The 13,514-nt window shown below is 53.0% G+C and overlaps 1 protein-coding gene across 1 annotated transcript; it reads left to right on the top strand.

The window, feature by feature from the left end:
• Nucleotides 1–7,811: 7,811 nt before the first annotated feature.
• TRMT10B (tRNA methyltransferase 10B) lies at nt 7,812–13,181 on the top strand. Its single transcript, XM_074569201.1, has 8 exons — nt 7,812–8,110; nt 8,193–8,301; nt 8,388–8,512; nt 9,063–9,215; nt 9,986–10,064; nt 10,906–10,973; nt 11,281–11,404; nt 12,451–13,181. The coding sequence occupies exons 1-8, from the start codon at nt 7,964–7,966 to the stop codon at nt 12,606–12,608; spliced, it is 963 nt and encodes a 320-aa protein (XP_074425302.1). The 5' UTR covers nt 7,812–7,963; the 3' UTR covers nt 12,609–13,181.
• The last annotated feature ends 333 nt before the right edge of the window (nt 13,182–13,514 follow it).

Consider the following 13,514-nt stretch of genomic DNA (forward strand, 5'->3'; position numbering starts at 1 on the left):
CGGGGGCGGCCCCGGGCCTGGCGGGCGCCGGAACCGCCCCCCTGCAACTGCAGCCGCCGCGCGGAGACACGCAGCGCTGCGAAGCGTCCCCCCCGTCCGCCCCGGGCCCCGGTGAGAGCCCGCCGCCGTGACGAGGCGTACGGGGTCTCACGGTGGAGCAGGCAGGAGGCCGCGCAGCAGCTCGGGTGGGGGCACGGGGTGACCCAGCGAACCCACCACCGGCACGGCCAGTGCCGAGGCCACAGCCGCCATCACCCTGCTGGCCCGGATGACCAGGGAAGAGAAGCCCGCTCTCCCCTTGGCAACCCTCTGGCATTAATCTCTTAACCCCTTTGCACACTCAGAATAAGCCACACTAGCTTGCAAATGGAGAGCTTGATCAACGTTAAGGCTGCACGGGCATCAGCAACCTGTCAGGCGCGCTCCGTGTCCCCTCCTGGCTCCCCCTCCTGCCCATGGCATAGAACTCCTTGTTTGGGCGCAGGTCAATATAATGAGCAATGCGATTGGACATGGCAAAAAATGCAGAGATCGTGCCTACGTCCCAGGCATCTTCACGGTCAAAACTGTGCCTCCCCACCTTCTGGAAGTGCTCCTCAGTGATGTTATCGGCTCTACAGACTGCAACAGCAAACTCCAGCATTGCCAGGTCCTGGTCACTCAGGTCAGAGAGTTTCCAGTTCACAATGACCTGTGAGAAAGCAGAAGCCAGAGGTAGCACAGATGGACCGAGCAAATGGTCTGCCTGGCTGGCCACCTTCTTTTCTCCACAAGCCAGAGAGATGGCTCTTACTTGGCACCTGAACCAGACATCCTGGCTACCATCAAAAGACTCATCAGTTTTACTGCCCTTCTTGTCTCAGGGGCTATGGCAGTTTTGGTGAGACAAAACTGTGGAGAAGTACTTGAAACAGGACCCAACACCACCAGGACACTGCAGCTCCCCATTGGTACCAAGTTCCTCCACACACCAGATTAAAACAGCAAAGAATGTGGGCAGGAGGATGAATGCTCTACAGGTCAACCATCCCTCCCGAAATCTTTCTTGGAAGGTGGATGAAGATACACAGACCCCCACCTCGGGGTCCTGCTCTCACTGGCCACTGCTCACCAATAAACCTAGTGGCACAAGTATTGCGTTGGGGTCCCAGACATGTCAAAATTGCTCAAGATTGCTGGGAACTACATAGATCAAAGGTTCAAAATATAGACCGAAGATCAAAACTTCAGGTAAGAAAGCAAGCACATGAGAGGGCCATTCCTACCTCCCAGGGGACCACGCGAAGGAGGCGAGGTGCACACTGCTGTCACCCCACTGACCTGGTCAGCCAGCGCTGGCTGCTTGGAATATATCCGATGAAGTGCTCCATGTGCAATCACACAGCAGGGACATCTATTCACCACACCTGTAGCCACAATTACAAGCTCTTTGTCTGCCTTGCTCAGTCGCCCTACAGGGACAGCAAAAGATTTAGCAGACTTTGCTGTTAAAGATGACCACCACAGCAAGAATCACTGGGGCAACAGGGAAGGGACGGTGCTGGGTACAGGCTGCCTGCAGTACAGCCCAGGAGACAGAGCTCCAGAGAGTGTGCAAGGAGACACTGCAACCAAAGCTCCTAGGTGACAGGACGAGGGGCAGCCATTTTAAACTGAAAGACGGTAGGTTTAGATTGGACATAAGAAAATGTTTTATGACAACGGTGATGAGACACTGGGACAGGCTGTCCAGAGAAGCTGTGGGTATCCCACCCCTAAAGTGTTTAAGGTCAGGTTGGACTGGCCTTTGATCACCCTGATCTAGTGAAAGGTGTCGAACACCACATGGCAGGCAGGGGGGGGTGTTGGACTAGCTGATCTTTAAAGGTCCCTTCCAACCCAAACCACTCTGTCACTTTATGATCATCCATGCGACTAATTTACCTGTATAGTTGCCCGTGAGGCACCCAATTAGGATGAGGGGCATGAGATTTTGTCAACAGAGAAACAACAATTCTGCATAACAGGAAAACTCAGACAAGCAAAATTACCTGCTCACCGAGTAGGAAGCTCAGTTGGTACTTCTCTGTGTATGTCTTGGAGGCAAATGGCTCGGGAGCGTGTTGTCTGTTCTTCCTCTGATGCTTTATTGCCGCTTCACAGAGAAGTGCAATGTTCTAAAACCCGCTAAGCAGGTTTCGGCAAGTAAACATTACTGGCAGCTTTTGAAGGCAGGAAGAAAAAAATAAAAGTAACAGCGAGGCACGCTAGGACTGGGGCTTTGAGAACTTCTAGTGACCACCAGACAGACAAACCACAACTTCTACAGAGTATCTAGCTCTGTGACTGCTCTAAAGAAGCTGTGGAGAAGGCTGTGCTTTTTTATACTCAGAACCAATCCTCATCATTTTCACAAACAGCTTCACAAGAGGACTGTGCACAGGATCTGAGGAACTTCCCTGGCTGCGTATCAGCACTCATGCTTTTTGCCTTCTTTAAGAGAATTGGCAGCACTTTTTTTTCTAAAACTACACTTCGCAGGGAAGGTCGGGGTCTCTTCCTCCCCACAAAAGCCTCTGCTTTCCATAAAACCAGTGTCTTCTAAGAGCAAGAAAAACACTACTAAAACCTCCCAGGTAAAAAAATCAGAAGAGGCCTTACTGCTCTGCTTCAGTGCCAGCAGGTGGCAATGGCGTGATGCTGCAGGAGAGATGCTGAAAAAGACGGGATCCAAAATAGTCCTACTCTTCAAGTCAAAAATGAAAGCATGGGAATGAGAAAGGAAAAACAGACCCTCATATAGCTAGGGGCATGGCTTCACTCCAGCAGCACAAGCAGAGCAGAAAGCTTCACACAGAGCCTGCACATATCATGTGGGAGAGGCGTAAGGCTGCACTCCTCACTGCCTCCAGATCTTGCCGAGACACTCCTCCCAAGCCCTCATCTCCTGCTGACTACATGCACCAGCTTATTTTTACAAAATCCTGGTTTTACTAATGTACCTTCAGAGCAAAAGCAAGGAGAGCAGGCCCTTCATTGCCCTGTACCATGGGAAGAATGAGGGAGGAACCCGCATACCTCAAACCGTGTTTCCTCAAAGGCTGGAGAGCCATGCAGAGTTCCCTACAGCCCTGCTCAGGGCACTGCTGCAGCCAGCCCTCCCTCATTTCCACATGCCAGTGCACAGCAAGCACCTTGGTCCTCTCCCTGCTGCTGTAGGGTAGGGACACCCCAGGGTTCAAAGTCCCTGGCGCAGTGTGGCAGGGCACAGAGGGCATATCTTCCCTCACACAAATTCTGTGCACTGCTCATGGTCAGCTCATTGGCAAGAACTGTTGGGAAGGCAGAGCTGCAGGCAGGCTCAGCAAGGACCTGCCCCTCCCTTGGAAGCTGTTTCATGATCGGCCCATGGCTATGACCCAGCCTGAGCCTCACTGTGTCTGTGGTGCCCGGTCTGGAACCTGACTAACCCCCAGGCCAACTTCCTGGCTTGATTGCGGATCTGCCTCGTCCCCTTGGACTTGCCTGGGAAATCTAGACCTACCCTGCTCACCTTGCTCTGGTAGTGTGGGGCTGCAGCCTTGCCCATGAAACCACTGCCTCGGTCCATGCCCTTCCAGCACACTCTGCTCCGGCTCTTCTTCCCTTCGGCAGCAGCCCATCCTTTCTTTGTCATGACCTAGAGCACGGTGCAGTGAGGCAGCAAAGCTTGGCTTGAGAGCTGCTTTCTAACCACCGGCTAAAGACTATGAAGCTGTATTCAACAGGAGTGAAGCCAGAAGCAGCTGCACCATTCCAGCCTCTGCCAGCTGTTACTATGGGCTGGGAGAAGGCACAGTGAGGCAATACATCAGAGGATGTCAGAAGTGTCGCTTCTAGCAATGTTTCACATCTACAAAGGGAAGGGCAGTTCTGAGGTGGTTGTATGGTTTACCTGTGTCTTTGTGCATAATGGCGTTGTAATAAGCAAAAAAAGCTCTGAATTCAGCAGGTCAGTGAGACATGACTTTGAACACATTGGGCAGAAGTCCAGCCTGTTCAAGGAAAAAGAAAAACAAGTCAAGAACTGTAACTTAACGCAGATGGCGACATTAATGCACTAGGCTTAGACAACCATTTATTAGCACAGCAGTGCTGGGGAATCTCTGCAGACCCATTCTTTTGCCCTTTGAGCCTATTTATGCATAGGACTGAACATGTAACGATGTGGTTCTTAATGAGGTGTTGCTGCAGTTTCATAGCATTGCCCTGCTCACTTCAGCCACAGCAGTAATGCCCACAGTCACATTGGCAAGCGCCTTTACAAACCAAGAGGCTGTCTCCACTTGATCTTCCTGCACAGATGCTGCTATGCCCACTTGACCATCCTAAACCTTCTGTAACTCTCCTCTTCCCTCTGAGATCACAGGATGCAAGACAGGGCTGGCCCCATCTGAACAGGCACGCTGTTTAAGGTGCTGATACACAGTGGGTGTATATGTGCTCTACTACTCTCCCCATTCTGCCCCCAATAGCAGACAGCTGCTAAAGCCTGGTCCATCTCTGTGATGGCGTGCAGGGCTGCCTTTCCCAGAGAATCGATTGCTGCCTCTCACACACACGATCAGCCGATGCAGCATCCACCCATGCCTGGGTCCCAGCAGTTGGTATTTATCAGTAGAGGTTCAGCCTCAGTGCCTGGCTGCCTACTTGCCCTTCTAAACAGTCTGTGTTTGCTGTGATTGTGCTCACTGCCTGCAAGCTCCACCAGCCTACCAGCTGCTGTTCTTGAGGGTGTTCATGGAAAAGTAGAGTTGCCCATATGTCACAGAGTCCTCTGGCAACCTCCCTCCATTGCCACACACTGCCTGTGCCTTCCTCCTGTCTTACCCATCTGGTTATTGTTCGTTAACCAAGGGGAGGCTCCTCCCTCTTTGTCCACAACCCATTACTTTACTGAGGAACCTCTGGCAACAGAGGTTGGCAGCCCTGTTTGGATATCCAAGGCTGCTAGTTTGATGGGATCCTAGCACGTAGGTCTGTGCTGACCCCTTCAGCACACACAGGGGTTTGTGTCACAGCATGTGACATTTGAGCTGACTCTTCCTCTGTACATCATATTTATGCAAACTTCACCAGGGCCACTGCAACAGTAGCAGAGCACAGATTCAATGGGCTGGCAGGAAGGACAGGGAGGCATGGACCAGAACTCTCCTGAGACGAGCTCTTGGAAGAGAGAAGTCTCTGTGGAGCTGTGGCTGCTGGTGTTTTAGCTGTCAGGAAGGACTGTGTGGCATTCCTTCTCTGCAGCAGCAGGGAAGGAAATTCTTGTCCAATTCCCTCTTTTTCCCCTTATACACAGTTATGCATTAGGCTTACTGTTCTGCCACTGTGCTCCCTGTTTAGCTTTGGAGAAAAAAAAAAGTCAAAGCTCAAAAGCAGGAATACCCCCTAAGCCTTTTAATACTGTAATCAAAACAGCTCTTTTTTTTCTCTCCATTAAAAGTGTTAAAAACACTCCTAATAGCGTCTCAAGTAAACACAGATGCTGTCCCAGAAAAACAAATACATGTCAGTGTTCCAGCTAATTCCGTGCACAAGATGCCATCTGAAAAAACGCACTAGTCTCATGGAACCAGGGAGACTTACAATCCTGCCAACACACTGCAGGATTTCCAGTAAAATTCCCATCCTGTAGACTGGAAGGAGCTTCTAAAGAAGTGCTGCTCATCTCAGTCTCCCATTAGGTTTGTGTTAGACCTAACTGGACCAGAACTGCTCTCTTAGGGTGTATGACCGACTTGGACTTTGGACCCTTTCCACAGATGGAGTTTTGCAGCAGAACTCCTCTACCTTCATTTCTACTTCCTCCATGAGCTCCACGATGTCATACGGCATGTCCTTCTTATTGGGTACCGGGTACCGCCCAATAGGTCTTGCAGCATTCTCTTCCTTGGTGCTGCTATATGCCACCCAGGGCCAGCTCCAGAGCCCCCCTGAGGCTAGGAGAGGCAGAAGCTGGGGAGAGAGGAAGGAGGAGTTTGTTATTTGGAAGGACACGTATTACCTTGTCAGCCTGCGGAGGGAGGACTTTTCCTCAGCTATTCCTGCTTTTCTGACAGGACTCAGGCACCTCTATCGCTGTAAGCCACTTGCTGCTCCATTAGCAGGGCAGTAAGTGCTCTGGGAAAGGAAACCCAAGACCCATTCCTGGCTGTAGCCCTAAGCTGTTGTGTGGGCACACAGCAAGTGTCATGTCCCCTTGCCCCACTTCTATGCACCATCTCAGCTGCAGGCCACAGCCACTCCTCCTCCTTGCAGCCCTCACCAGCCATGGATCAGCCCATCTGCACCAACCTGCAGCATCTCCCAAACTTAAAAGGCATTTCCCACCAATCTGCACAGATCAACATCACACGGACATCCAGCGGTGGCCCTAACAGATCTCCTTCAGTAAAGGAGCACAAAGAATAAATTCAAAGCCTTTTTTTTCTGCCAGTCGGCCTTCTTCCAAGCAAAGTCACCTCCTCTCCTGCAGAACAATCAATGGCACCAGAATCAGGCCTTCTGGAGGTCTGAAGCAAACAGCAATTTTATGCCAGAACCACTGGAAAGGGTTTGGTACCGAAAGACTGTTTCACCCTTTGTAATGCTCCATTACTATAAGAAGTTGTGGTCTTGCCGTGCCCAGGCTGTAGGCCTTGCCAGCTGTTCAACCCTGCTGCAAAGGGCTTTACGATGCAGCTGCATTTGACAGACAGTGGGGCTGGGCCAGAGCGCAAGAGACCCGGCGCTGGGCAGCTGGTGCAAGCGTGGGCACCCTGCTCGGAGGGCACCTCGAGCATCCGCCCAACTCTCCATCACACACCACAGCAGATCTGAGCATTCCCAGGAACACCGCACCATCCCCAGTCACCCCCACCACCGCAGGGTGTCCCTCACAGTTTTTTAGGGAAAACTAAATGTGTTGGATCACACATTCTGTGAGTGTTCTTGCTTGGCTTATACTCAAATTCTGGCCCAAAACACCAACACACTACTGCAGCATAAACGAACAACAATGATAACCGGGACACAGACACCTCAGCTTGCTGCTGAGGAACAAGGACACTGAAACAGCTGTACATGCTGCACCAGAACATATCCAGGTACCACCAATGAAAATCCTAAGAAAAACACTAAAGCAAGTATAAATAGGAAAACCATCTTAGAAATGAAACTTCTGAGGGGGTAAGTGCAACAAGTAGCTTTAGGGCCACTGAGAGCGCAGATTCCCACCACATCAGGGTCAGCCCTGCGCCCCGTTGGGAACCAGGCAGCCCTGCACAGCCCATGGAGGGGCCCGGCGGGTTTCCCTCTGTCGCTGGGATGGCGAGTGCCGGGGACCGGAGGCCGCCGGGTGCGTGACAGGGAGCAGCAGCTTCGCGGCGGGACGGGGCGCCAGGGCCTGGCAGGTTCGTCCCCTCTGCGACCGAGGAGAAACTGCCGCGGGGCGGGACTGGCGGCCTCCACGAAACCCGACGGCTCCGCGAAGGCCGAGGCCGGCGGGACACCCCGGCTCCGCCGCTCCTCCCGCGGAGGGGCCGCCCGGGCCCCGCCACCGGTCCCGGCCCAGGCTGCCCGGAGGGACGGGGCAGGAGCTAACAGCGCCCGCTCGCCACCGCCGCTCGGACATCCCTCCGCACAGCGGCCCTGCCGCCTTCCCGGCCCCGGCCCCACGGGGCGGCTCCCCCCGCCCGGGGCGCCCCCCTCGCCGGGCCGAGCCCCTACTCACGGGCGGGCGGGAAGGCCGCAGCCGCAGGCCGCGCAGCAGGGAGCCGCTCCTGGGCCGTCCTCCCCTCAGGGCCTCACCCCACCTGGCCTTCCCGCCTTCCCCTGGCCCCATCCACCTCCCCCTGGCCCGGCCTCACAGCAGGGCCCCGCCCCGCCCGGCCCGGCCCGGCCCGGCCCCTTCCGTGCCAGGCCCCGGCTGCGGCCCCGCCTCGGAGCGCCGGCGGCAGTGGCGATGGCGGGCGGCGGCGATGGCGGGTACCCATCGGCGGAGGCCGAGGGGGAGGCAGCGGTTGCCTGTGAGGCTCTCCGTCTGCTGCAGATCGACCCCTCGGCCGTCAGCCCTGGCGCGGGGCGGGCGGGCGGCGTGGCGCCGTGCTCGGTAGGTGCCGCGGGGAGGGCGGGGGCCGGCGGGCCCGGCTCGGCGCCCGAAGCCCGAGGCCTGAGGCCCCACTGCTCCACAGAGGAACGCGCTGCGGAAGCGGAGGCGCTGGGAGCGGGTCCTGGCGGCCAAGAGGAGGAAGCGGCGGCAGGAGCGGGAGCGGAGCCGGGCCCGGCACGCCGGGGACCGAGGTGAGGCGCGGAGTGGGGCGGCCCCGCTGAGGGGCCCGGGACCGGGCCCGGGCCCGGCGCTGCCCTCTCTCTACTCTGCCTCCCAGGTGCTGCCGGCCAGGACGGCGGGAGGGCCGCGACCGCCCTGGTGAAAGAACGGCTTCTGGAGGCGCGGGCGTCGGGGCCCCGGCTCTGTGTGGACCTCGGTCTGGTCCACCGCATGTCGCAGAAGGTACGGGGGACCTGCGGCGGCCTGGACGCCGTTCGGAGGTGCTGGACGTGCCCCCTCGCAGCCTTGACGCGGATCGGTTGGCTGCTCCTCTCCTCTCCCTGTCCTTCTCTGCTTCTGCTGTGCCGTGTCCTGCCCTGTGCTGATCGCTGGGAGGGAGCAAAGGGGAGCCCTCTGAAGTGGGGCTGAGGGAGAGGAGGTCGCTGGGGCGGGTCCCTGGTTTGTTCTGTTTGTGCTGGCAAAGTCAGGAACCCTCCAGCTCAGCTCGAGCAGGCATGTGTGAGGATGCACTTACAGCAGCTCCCCTGAGCTCAGCCTTGGGTGCTCCCCTCCCATCTCTGTCCATGCTGTCTGGGCTGCCAGGTCTCCAGCATGGGCTGGCTGCACACCCAGCTGGCTCTCTGGGTTTCCTCCAGACCCAGAGGAGCTGAGCTGTACCCCCCAGAACAACCTCAGCAGCCGGCTGGTGACACAGGCATGATGGATGTTTGCAGGCCCAGAACGGAGCCTGCCCCTAGGCTTGTGGGTCACTGTGTTTGTTATTTGTTGGAAGGAAACAAGCCGCCTCGCCTCCCAGATCAGGAGACTCTATGGGGCAAACAGGCGGGCCAAGAAGCCGTTTTGGCTCTGTCTGACGGAGTTTGTGGTGGGCTCGTTGATCTATGAGGAGTGTTTTCGCATGAACGACGGCTTCTCCAATTATTTGGTAAGGGTCTCTGACCATAGTGCTTTTAAGGCTCGTAGCACCCCACAGCCACAGTGCTGGCCCAGAACAGGCAGAGGTGGGCTGGGATGGTGGGAATGCAGTTCAGTGACAGTGGTTAAGGACAGATATTCTTGCCCTTTGGCAGGAGACAAGAACTGACAGATAATGGGGTGATGTGCAAGGCCACCTGGTTGGAGCTCGTGTCCCTCCTGTGTGCAGGAGGAGAAATCCTTCTGCAGATGCTACTTCTGCAGAGAGACATGTGATATTGGGGACAGGCAGATGCATAAGTTTGGTCAGGCTTTGGGCAGGTCACGCATTCCTCTCCTGAGTTTTGTACTGAGCTTGGCCTGACTTAGCAGAAAGCCCACACGTACAGGTTGTGGCAGTGACATTGAGCTGTGTGTTCTACAGCGCATGTGGGGTTGCATCTGGTAACAGGGGAAAAAACCACCTGAAGTGGAGATTCCTGAATCTCTCAAGAATTAGGATCTCATTTAAAATTAGGCAACTATTGCTGATCTCCCTTCCTCAAACCATGTCTAGGAATTTTTATGAGAAGATAATTTAATGGATCTTGAGATATGTATTGTTCAGTGCCCATATAGAAACTTTTTCCAAATTAAAAAGCCCACTCTACCTGTAGGAGTTTAAACACCTAAAGCAGTAGTGTCAGTTCTGGTATATTTCCGTATCTGAGAGGGGGTTTTGCTCTGTCAGGTGGAGTTTGGGCTAATGGGCTGCTTCTCTTCCCGTCTTGCATTTTTCAGATGGATACAACTCAAGAAAGTTACCTGGACCTGTTTCCTTTAGATGCAATTGTTTATCTCACTCCTGACTCTGAGAACGGTAAATATGCTTGCTTTAGGCACAGGGAAACTAGGGCAAAAGGTTGATTTTTAAGATCTTTTTTTTAAAGACTATTTCTTACTTCAGGTTATTCAATTCCAAGCATTCACTGTCTCGAATTGCATGAGATATACTGTGTTCTTAGGTCTGGTGCTAAATCTATTCATATCTCAATCTGTTTCGACAGGGAATGAGGTTTTGAGTCAGGGCTGTGTGTCATCTGCAGCAGACTTAACTTAAAACCTGAGTGTAGTTCCCCTGCAGTTTGTAATACTACGAAGTGGCAAAGTGGAGATGCTGTGGCAGCTTTGAATACAGTCTAAATTACATCTTTCTCTAACGCAGGAGCTACAACGTTCCCTTTATTGCTTAATTTGCTGCTGTGTTTATTTTGTCCTCTTCCTCCATTTCTAATCGGCCACATGTTCCTGGGGATGTAGATCCCTTTCTTGTTTTATGCAAGTGTCTTAATCTGATAAAGAGTGTGGTAGGAGTGGGGGAAGGTTTTAGTAGCCGACTCTGAGACTGGGGAGGTGTCTGTGGAGCACAGCTGACCGTATCAGTCACATCTCAGAACAGACACTGGTTCACGGGAGCAGTGTGTGGTATCTCCAGCACTCTGTGCTCTTGGGTTGTGTCTGATCTCTCCCTTCCAGTCTGCCTGCGGATTCAGGCAGACACTTCCATCTCAAGCCTCAGCCTCCTGCACGGCCTGAGGCTCCAGTGTGAAGTGTGAGGCTGGCTACAGCTTTCTCATGAGTGTAGGGTCTGTCTTGGGGGAAGGTGTGGTGCAGGATTTTACTGTTGCATGTTGCTGAGTGAGTGCTTCTCTTGTTTCTAGTCCTTGAAGATGTTGATCCAAGTAAAGTGTACGTCCTTGGAGGCCTGGTGGATGAAAGTATTCACAAGGTGGGTGGTAGCCTGTGGGAACCTGAAGGTGCTGTCTGCCCCATTCTCTCACGAGAGCTGAGATGTCCCATTGGTAGCACCCAGTGCTGCTGCCGCCTCAGTTTGAGACAACTATTGTGCCATCATCCGTTTTTCCTCAGGGTTCTGCCTGGACCCAGTACCAGGCTGAGAGAGACTGCAGCAGTCTGGGTGAAATGAGCTCCAGAGCAGTTTTCGGCTTTGTAGCTGGTTGTATCCACAATGATGTGCCTGCTTTGCACGTGCAAGTTTGTGCACATTGGGCACCTTGTTCTTGTTTACCTTGCAGAAGCTGACTCTGCAAAGGGCACAAGAGCAGTCCTTGCAAACAGCCCGCCTCCCCATTCGGGAATATATGGTGAAAGCTGTTAACACCAAGAACTACCACTCAGAGACACTGGCAATTAATCAAGGTGAGAGGCTAAGCCATGTCCTATAACTTGCCTGGGCTGCAGGAGCGGGGGAGGCTGTCAAGCAGCAGAGTTTTCAAAATGGAGGCCTGGTGCTTAGTAATGGGAAAAACACTGGAAGCAGAAGTTTTTCTTACTAGGTTTTATCCATGCCGCTCCCATTTTAAGGTCTTGTGTGCTTCTCTGCATCAGCCCATTCTCAGAGGAGCAGGACTTGCATCACTCTTGCTTTGCACAGAGCAGTGAACAGCTGGTGTGGGGAGATGTGAGGAGGCTGCTGTTGCTACAAGTTACACAAGGTCCCAGGCAAGGGAGAAGGACAGAAGTTTTCAGGCCGTGTCAGGTTCAGTCAAGGCAGGGCTTACAACACCAGGGTGGAGTGTTCGTGTGCTGTACCACTGTGATGGCTCCATGTCCTGACCATGACCTGGTGACATCAGTGGATGCTCCTCCACCTCTGCAGGTAGTCTGTGGCTCTGTAATGTGAACGCCTCTCTGCTAGGGACTATGGGGGGGGTCTCATGTCCTAGGCCAGCTCTAGTAAGTTCTTGCCTCTGGCATGAGGACTTTGTTGCCATCTCTGTTGGCACCAGGCCGAGGAGGTGGCTGAGGACTCTGCAGAGCACCAAGCTTAGCTGCTAGAGACCACTGTGTCCCAAGGGAGCCCTGATGTGGAGACACAGCATCTGAGAAGCGATGGTGGAAGCACATCAGGTATGACCCACCATGGATGTACTGTCATCAGCAGCACAGACCAGCAGTACAAGTTAGTCACAGTGGTGACTGGGGGCATCTTCCTTTATTTGACATGGCCTCTGCTTTTTCTAGGCAGAGCTCCCCAAAGTCATCTTCAAAATAGTCATCTGCTTCTAGATAAGCTGCCTTAAATGCTTGCTCATCAGATTTTAAATGAGAGGGAACGCAAACCCCATGCTAACCTTCTCTAGGATCCGTTATTATAATTTCCTGATGGTTTGCAGCCAGCGGAGCAGTAGAGCTTGCTGACTGATACTGGTATCACAGCATGGTACATCTCTCTGTTCTGACAGTCTTTGATGTGTTATCAACTTACTATGAGACCCGAAGCTGGCCATCAGCCTTGAAAGCTGGAGTGTCTTCTGGAAAAGGCTATGTGCTACCAGATGCAGTGAAAGAAGTGAAAATACCTCAGCGTGACAATGCCCAAGAAAACTCTTTTATTTTGTGATGTTGAGGAGCTGTGCAGACAAGAGAGGCAAACTCCACATTTCAAGCAGAGGCACCAGCATGAATGTGTGTAGAGAAAACAGCTCTGCTTAAATCTTCTCTAAGGACCTTGCCGAGTGACACAGTCTACCTCAGCAGTACAATGCTGGAAATGATTTCCTCTTTTTGAACAGAAAACAAAAGCCAATGGAGCCCTGGGATCAAGTAAAAACTGGCAGGAATTCAGTTTTGCTGCTTTGCAGATGCTTGTTAGAGTGTTTCTAACTCTTGCATCTACACTTCTCTGGGACCGGGAGGAGACCTTTAAGGTATTTCTTTCATGTTGATTAAACAGTAAGGTGAAGTTAGAATGCAAAACTCACTGGCGGGGGAAATTCCTTCCCATGGAAAAGGACGGCACTGGTCCAGTTGGGTAACACAAGATGGGAAGTGATTCCCCAGTGGAGAAACAGTTCCCACGTGCGCCACGTCCTAACAATGTTAAACCAGTTGAATTGGCGACTTGGTGAGTTGTTGAAGCCTATAGCTAATTCTGTGCATCTAATCTAAAATAAAATGTTTACTCTTAAACTCCCATTGCGTCCTTACAGTTACTGCTGCATGCATGTTTTATGTGTGCCCCAGCACACATGCTGATGTGTGATGTTCACTAACCCTGACATTCCTCCTGGAAAGGTACCTGGGATTTGGCTGTGTCCTGCACAAACAGCAGTGATGTATTTCATGGGCACAGCAGAAAGCATTTTTCATGCATCTAAACTGATATGTTACTTCACACGTTGTTGCTGGGAAAAAAAAAAAAACAAACAAAAAAAGCCCTTATTTCTGATGACTATGTCTAACCACCAGTGGAAGGACTTGAACGTCTTCTGAGGTAAACCACTATCTCATATGCTTATGCATTTCT

The sequence above is a fragment of the Larus michahellis genome, chromosome Z (genome assembly GCF_964199755.1).
Source record: "Larus michahellis chromosome Z, bLarMic1.1, whole genome shotgun sequence".
In the NCBI taxonomy this organism is placed as follows: domain Eukaryota; kingdom Metazoa; phylum Chordata; class Aves; order Charadriiformes; family Laridae; genus Larus; species Larus michahellis.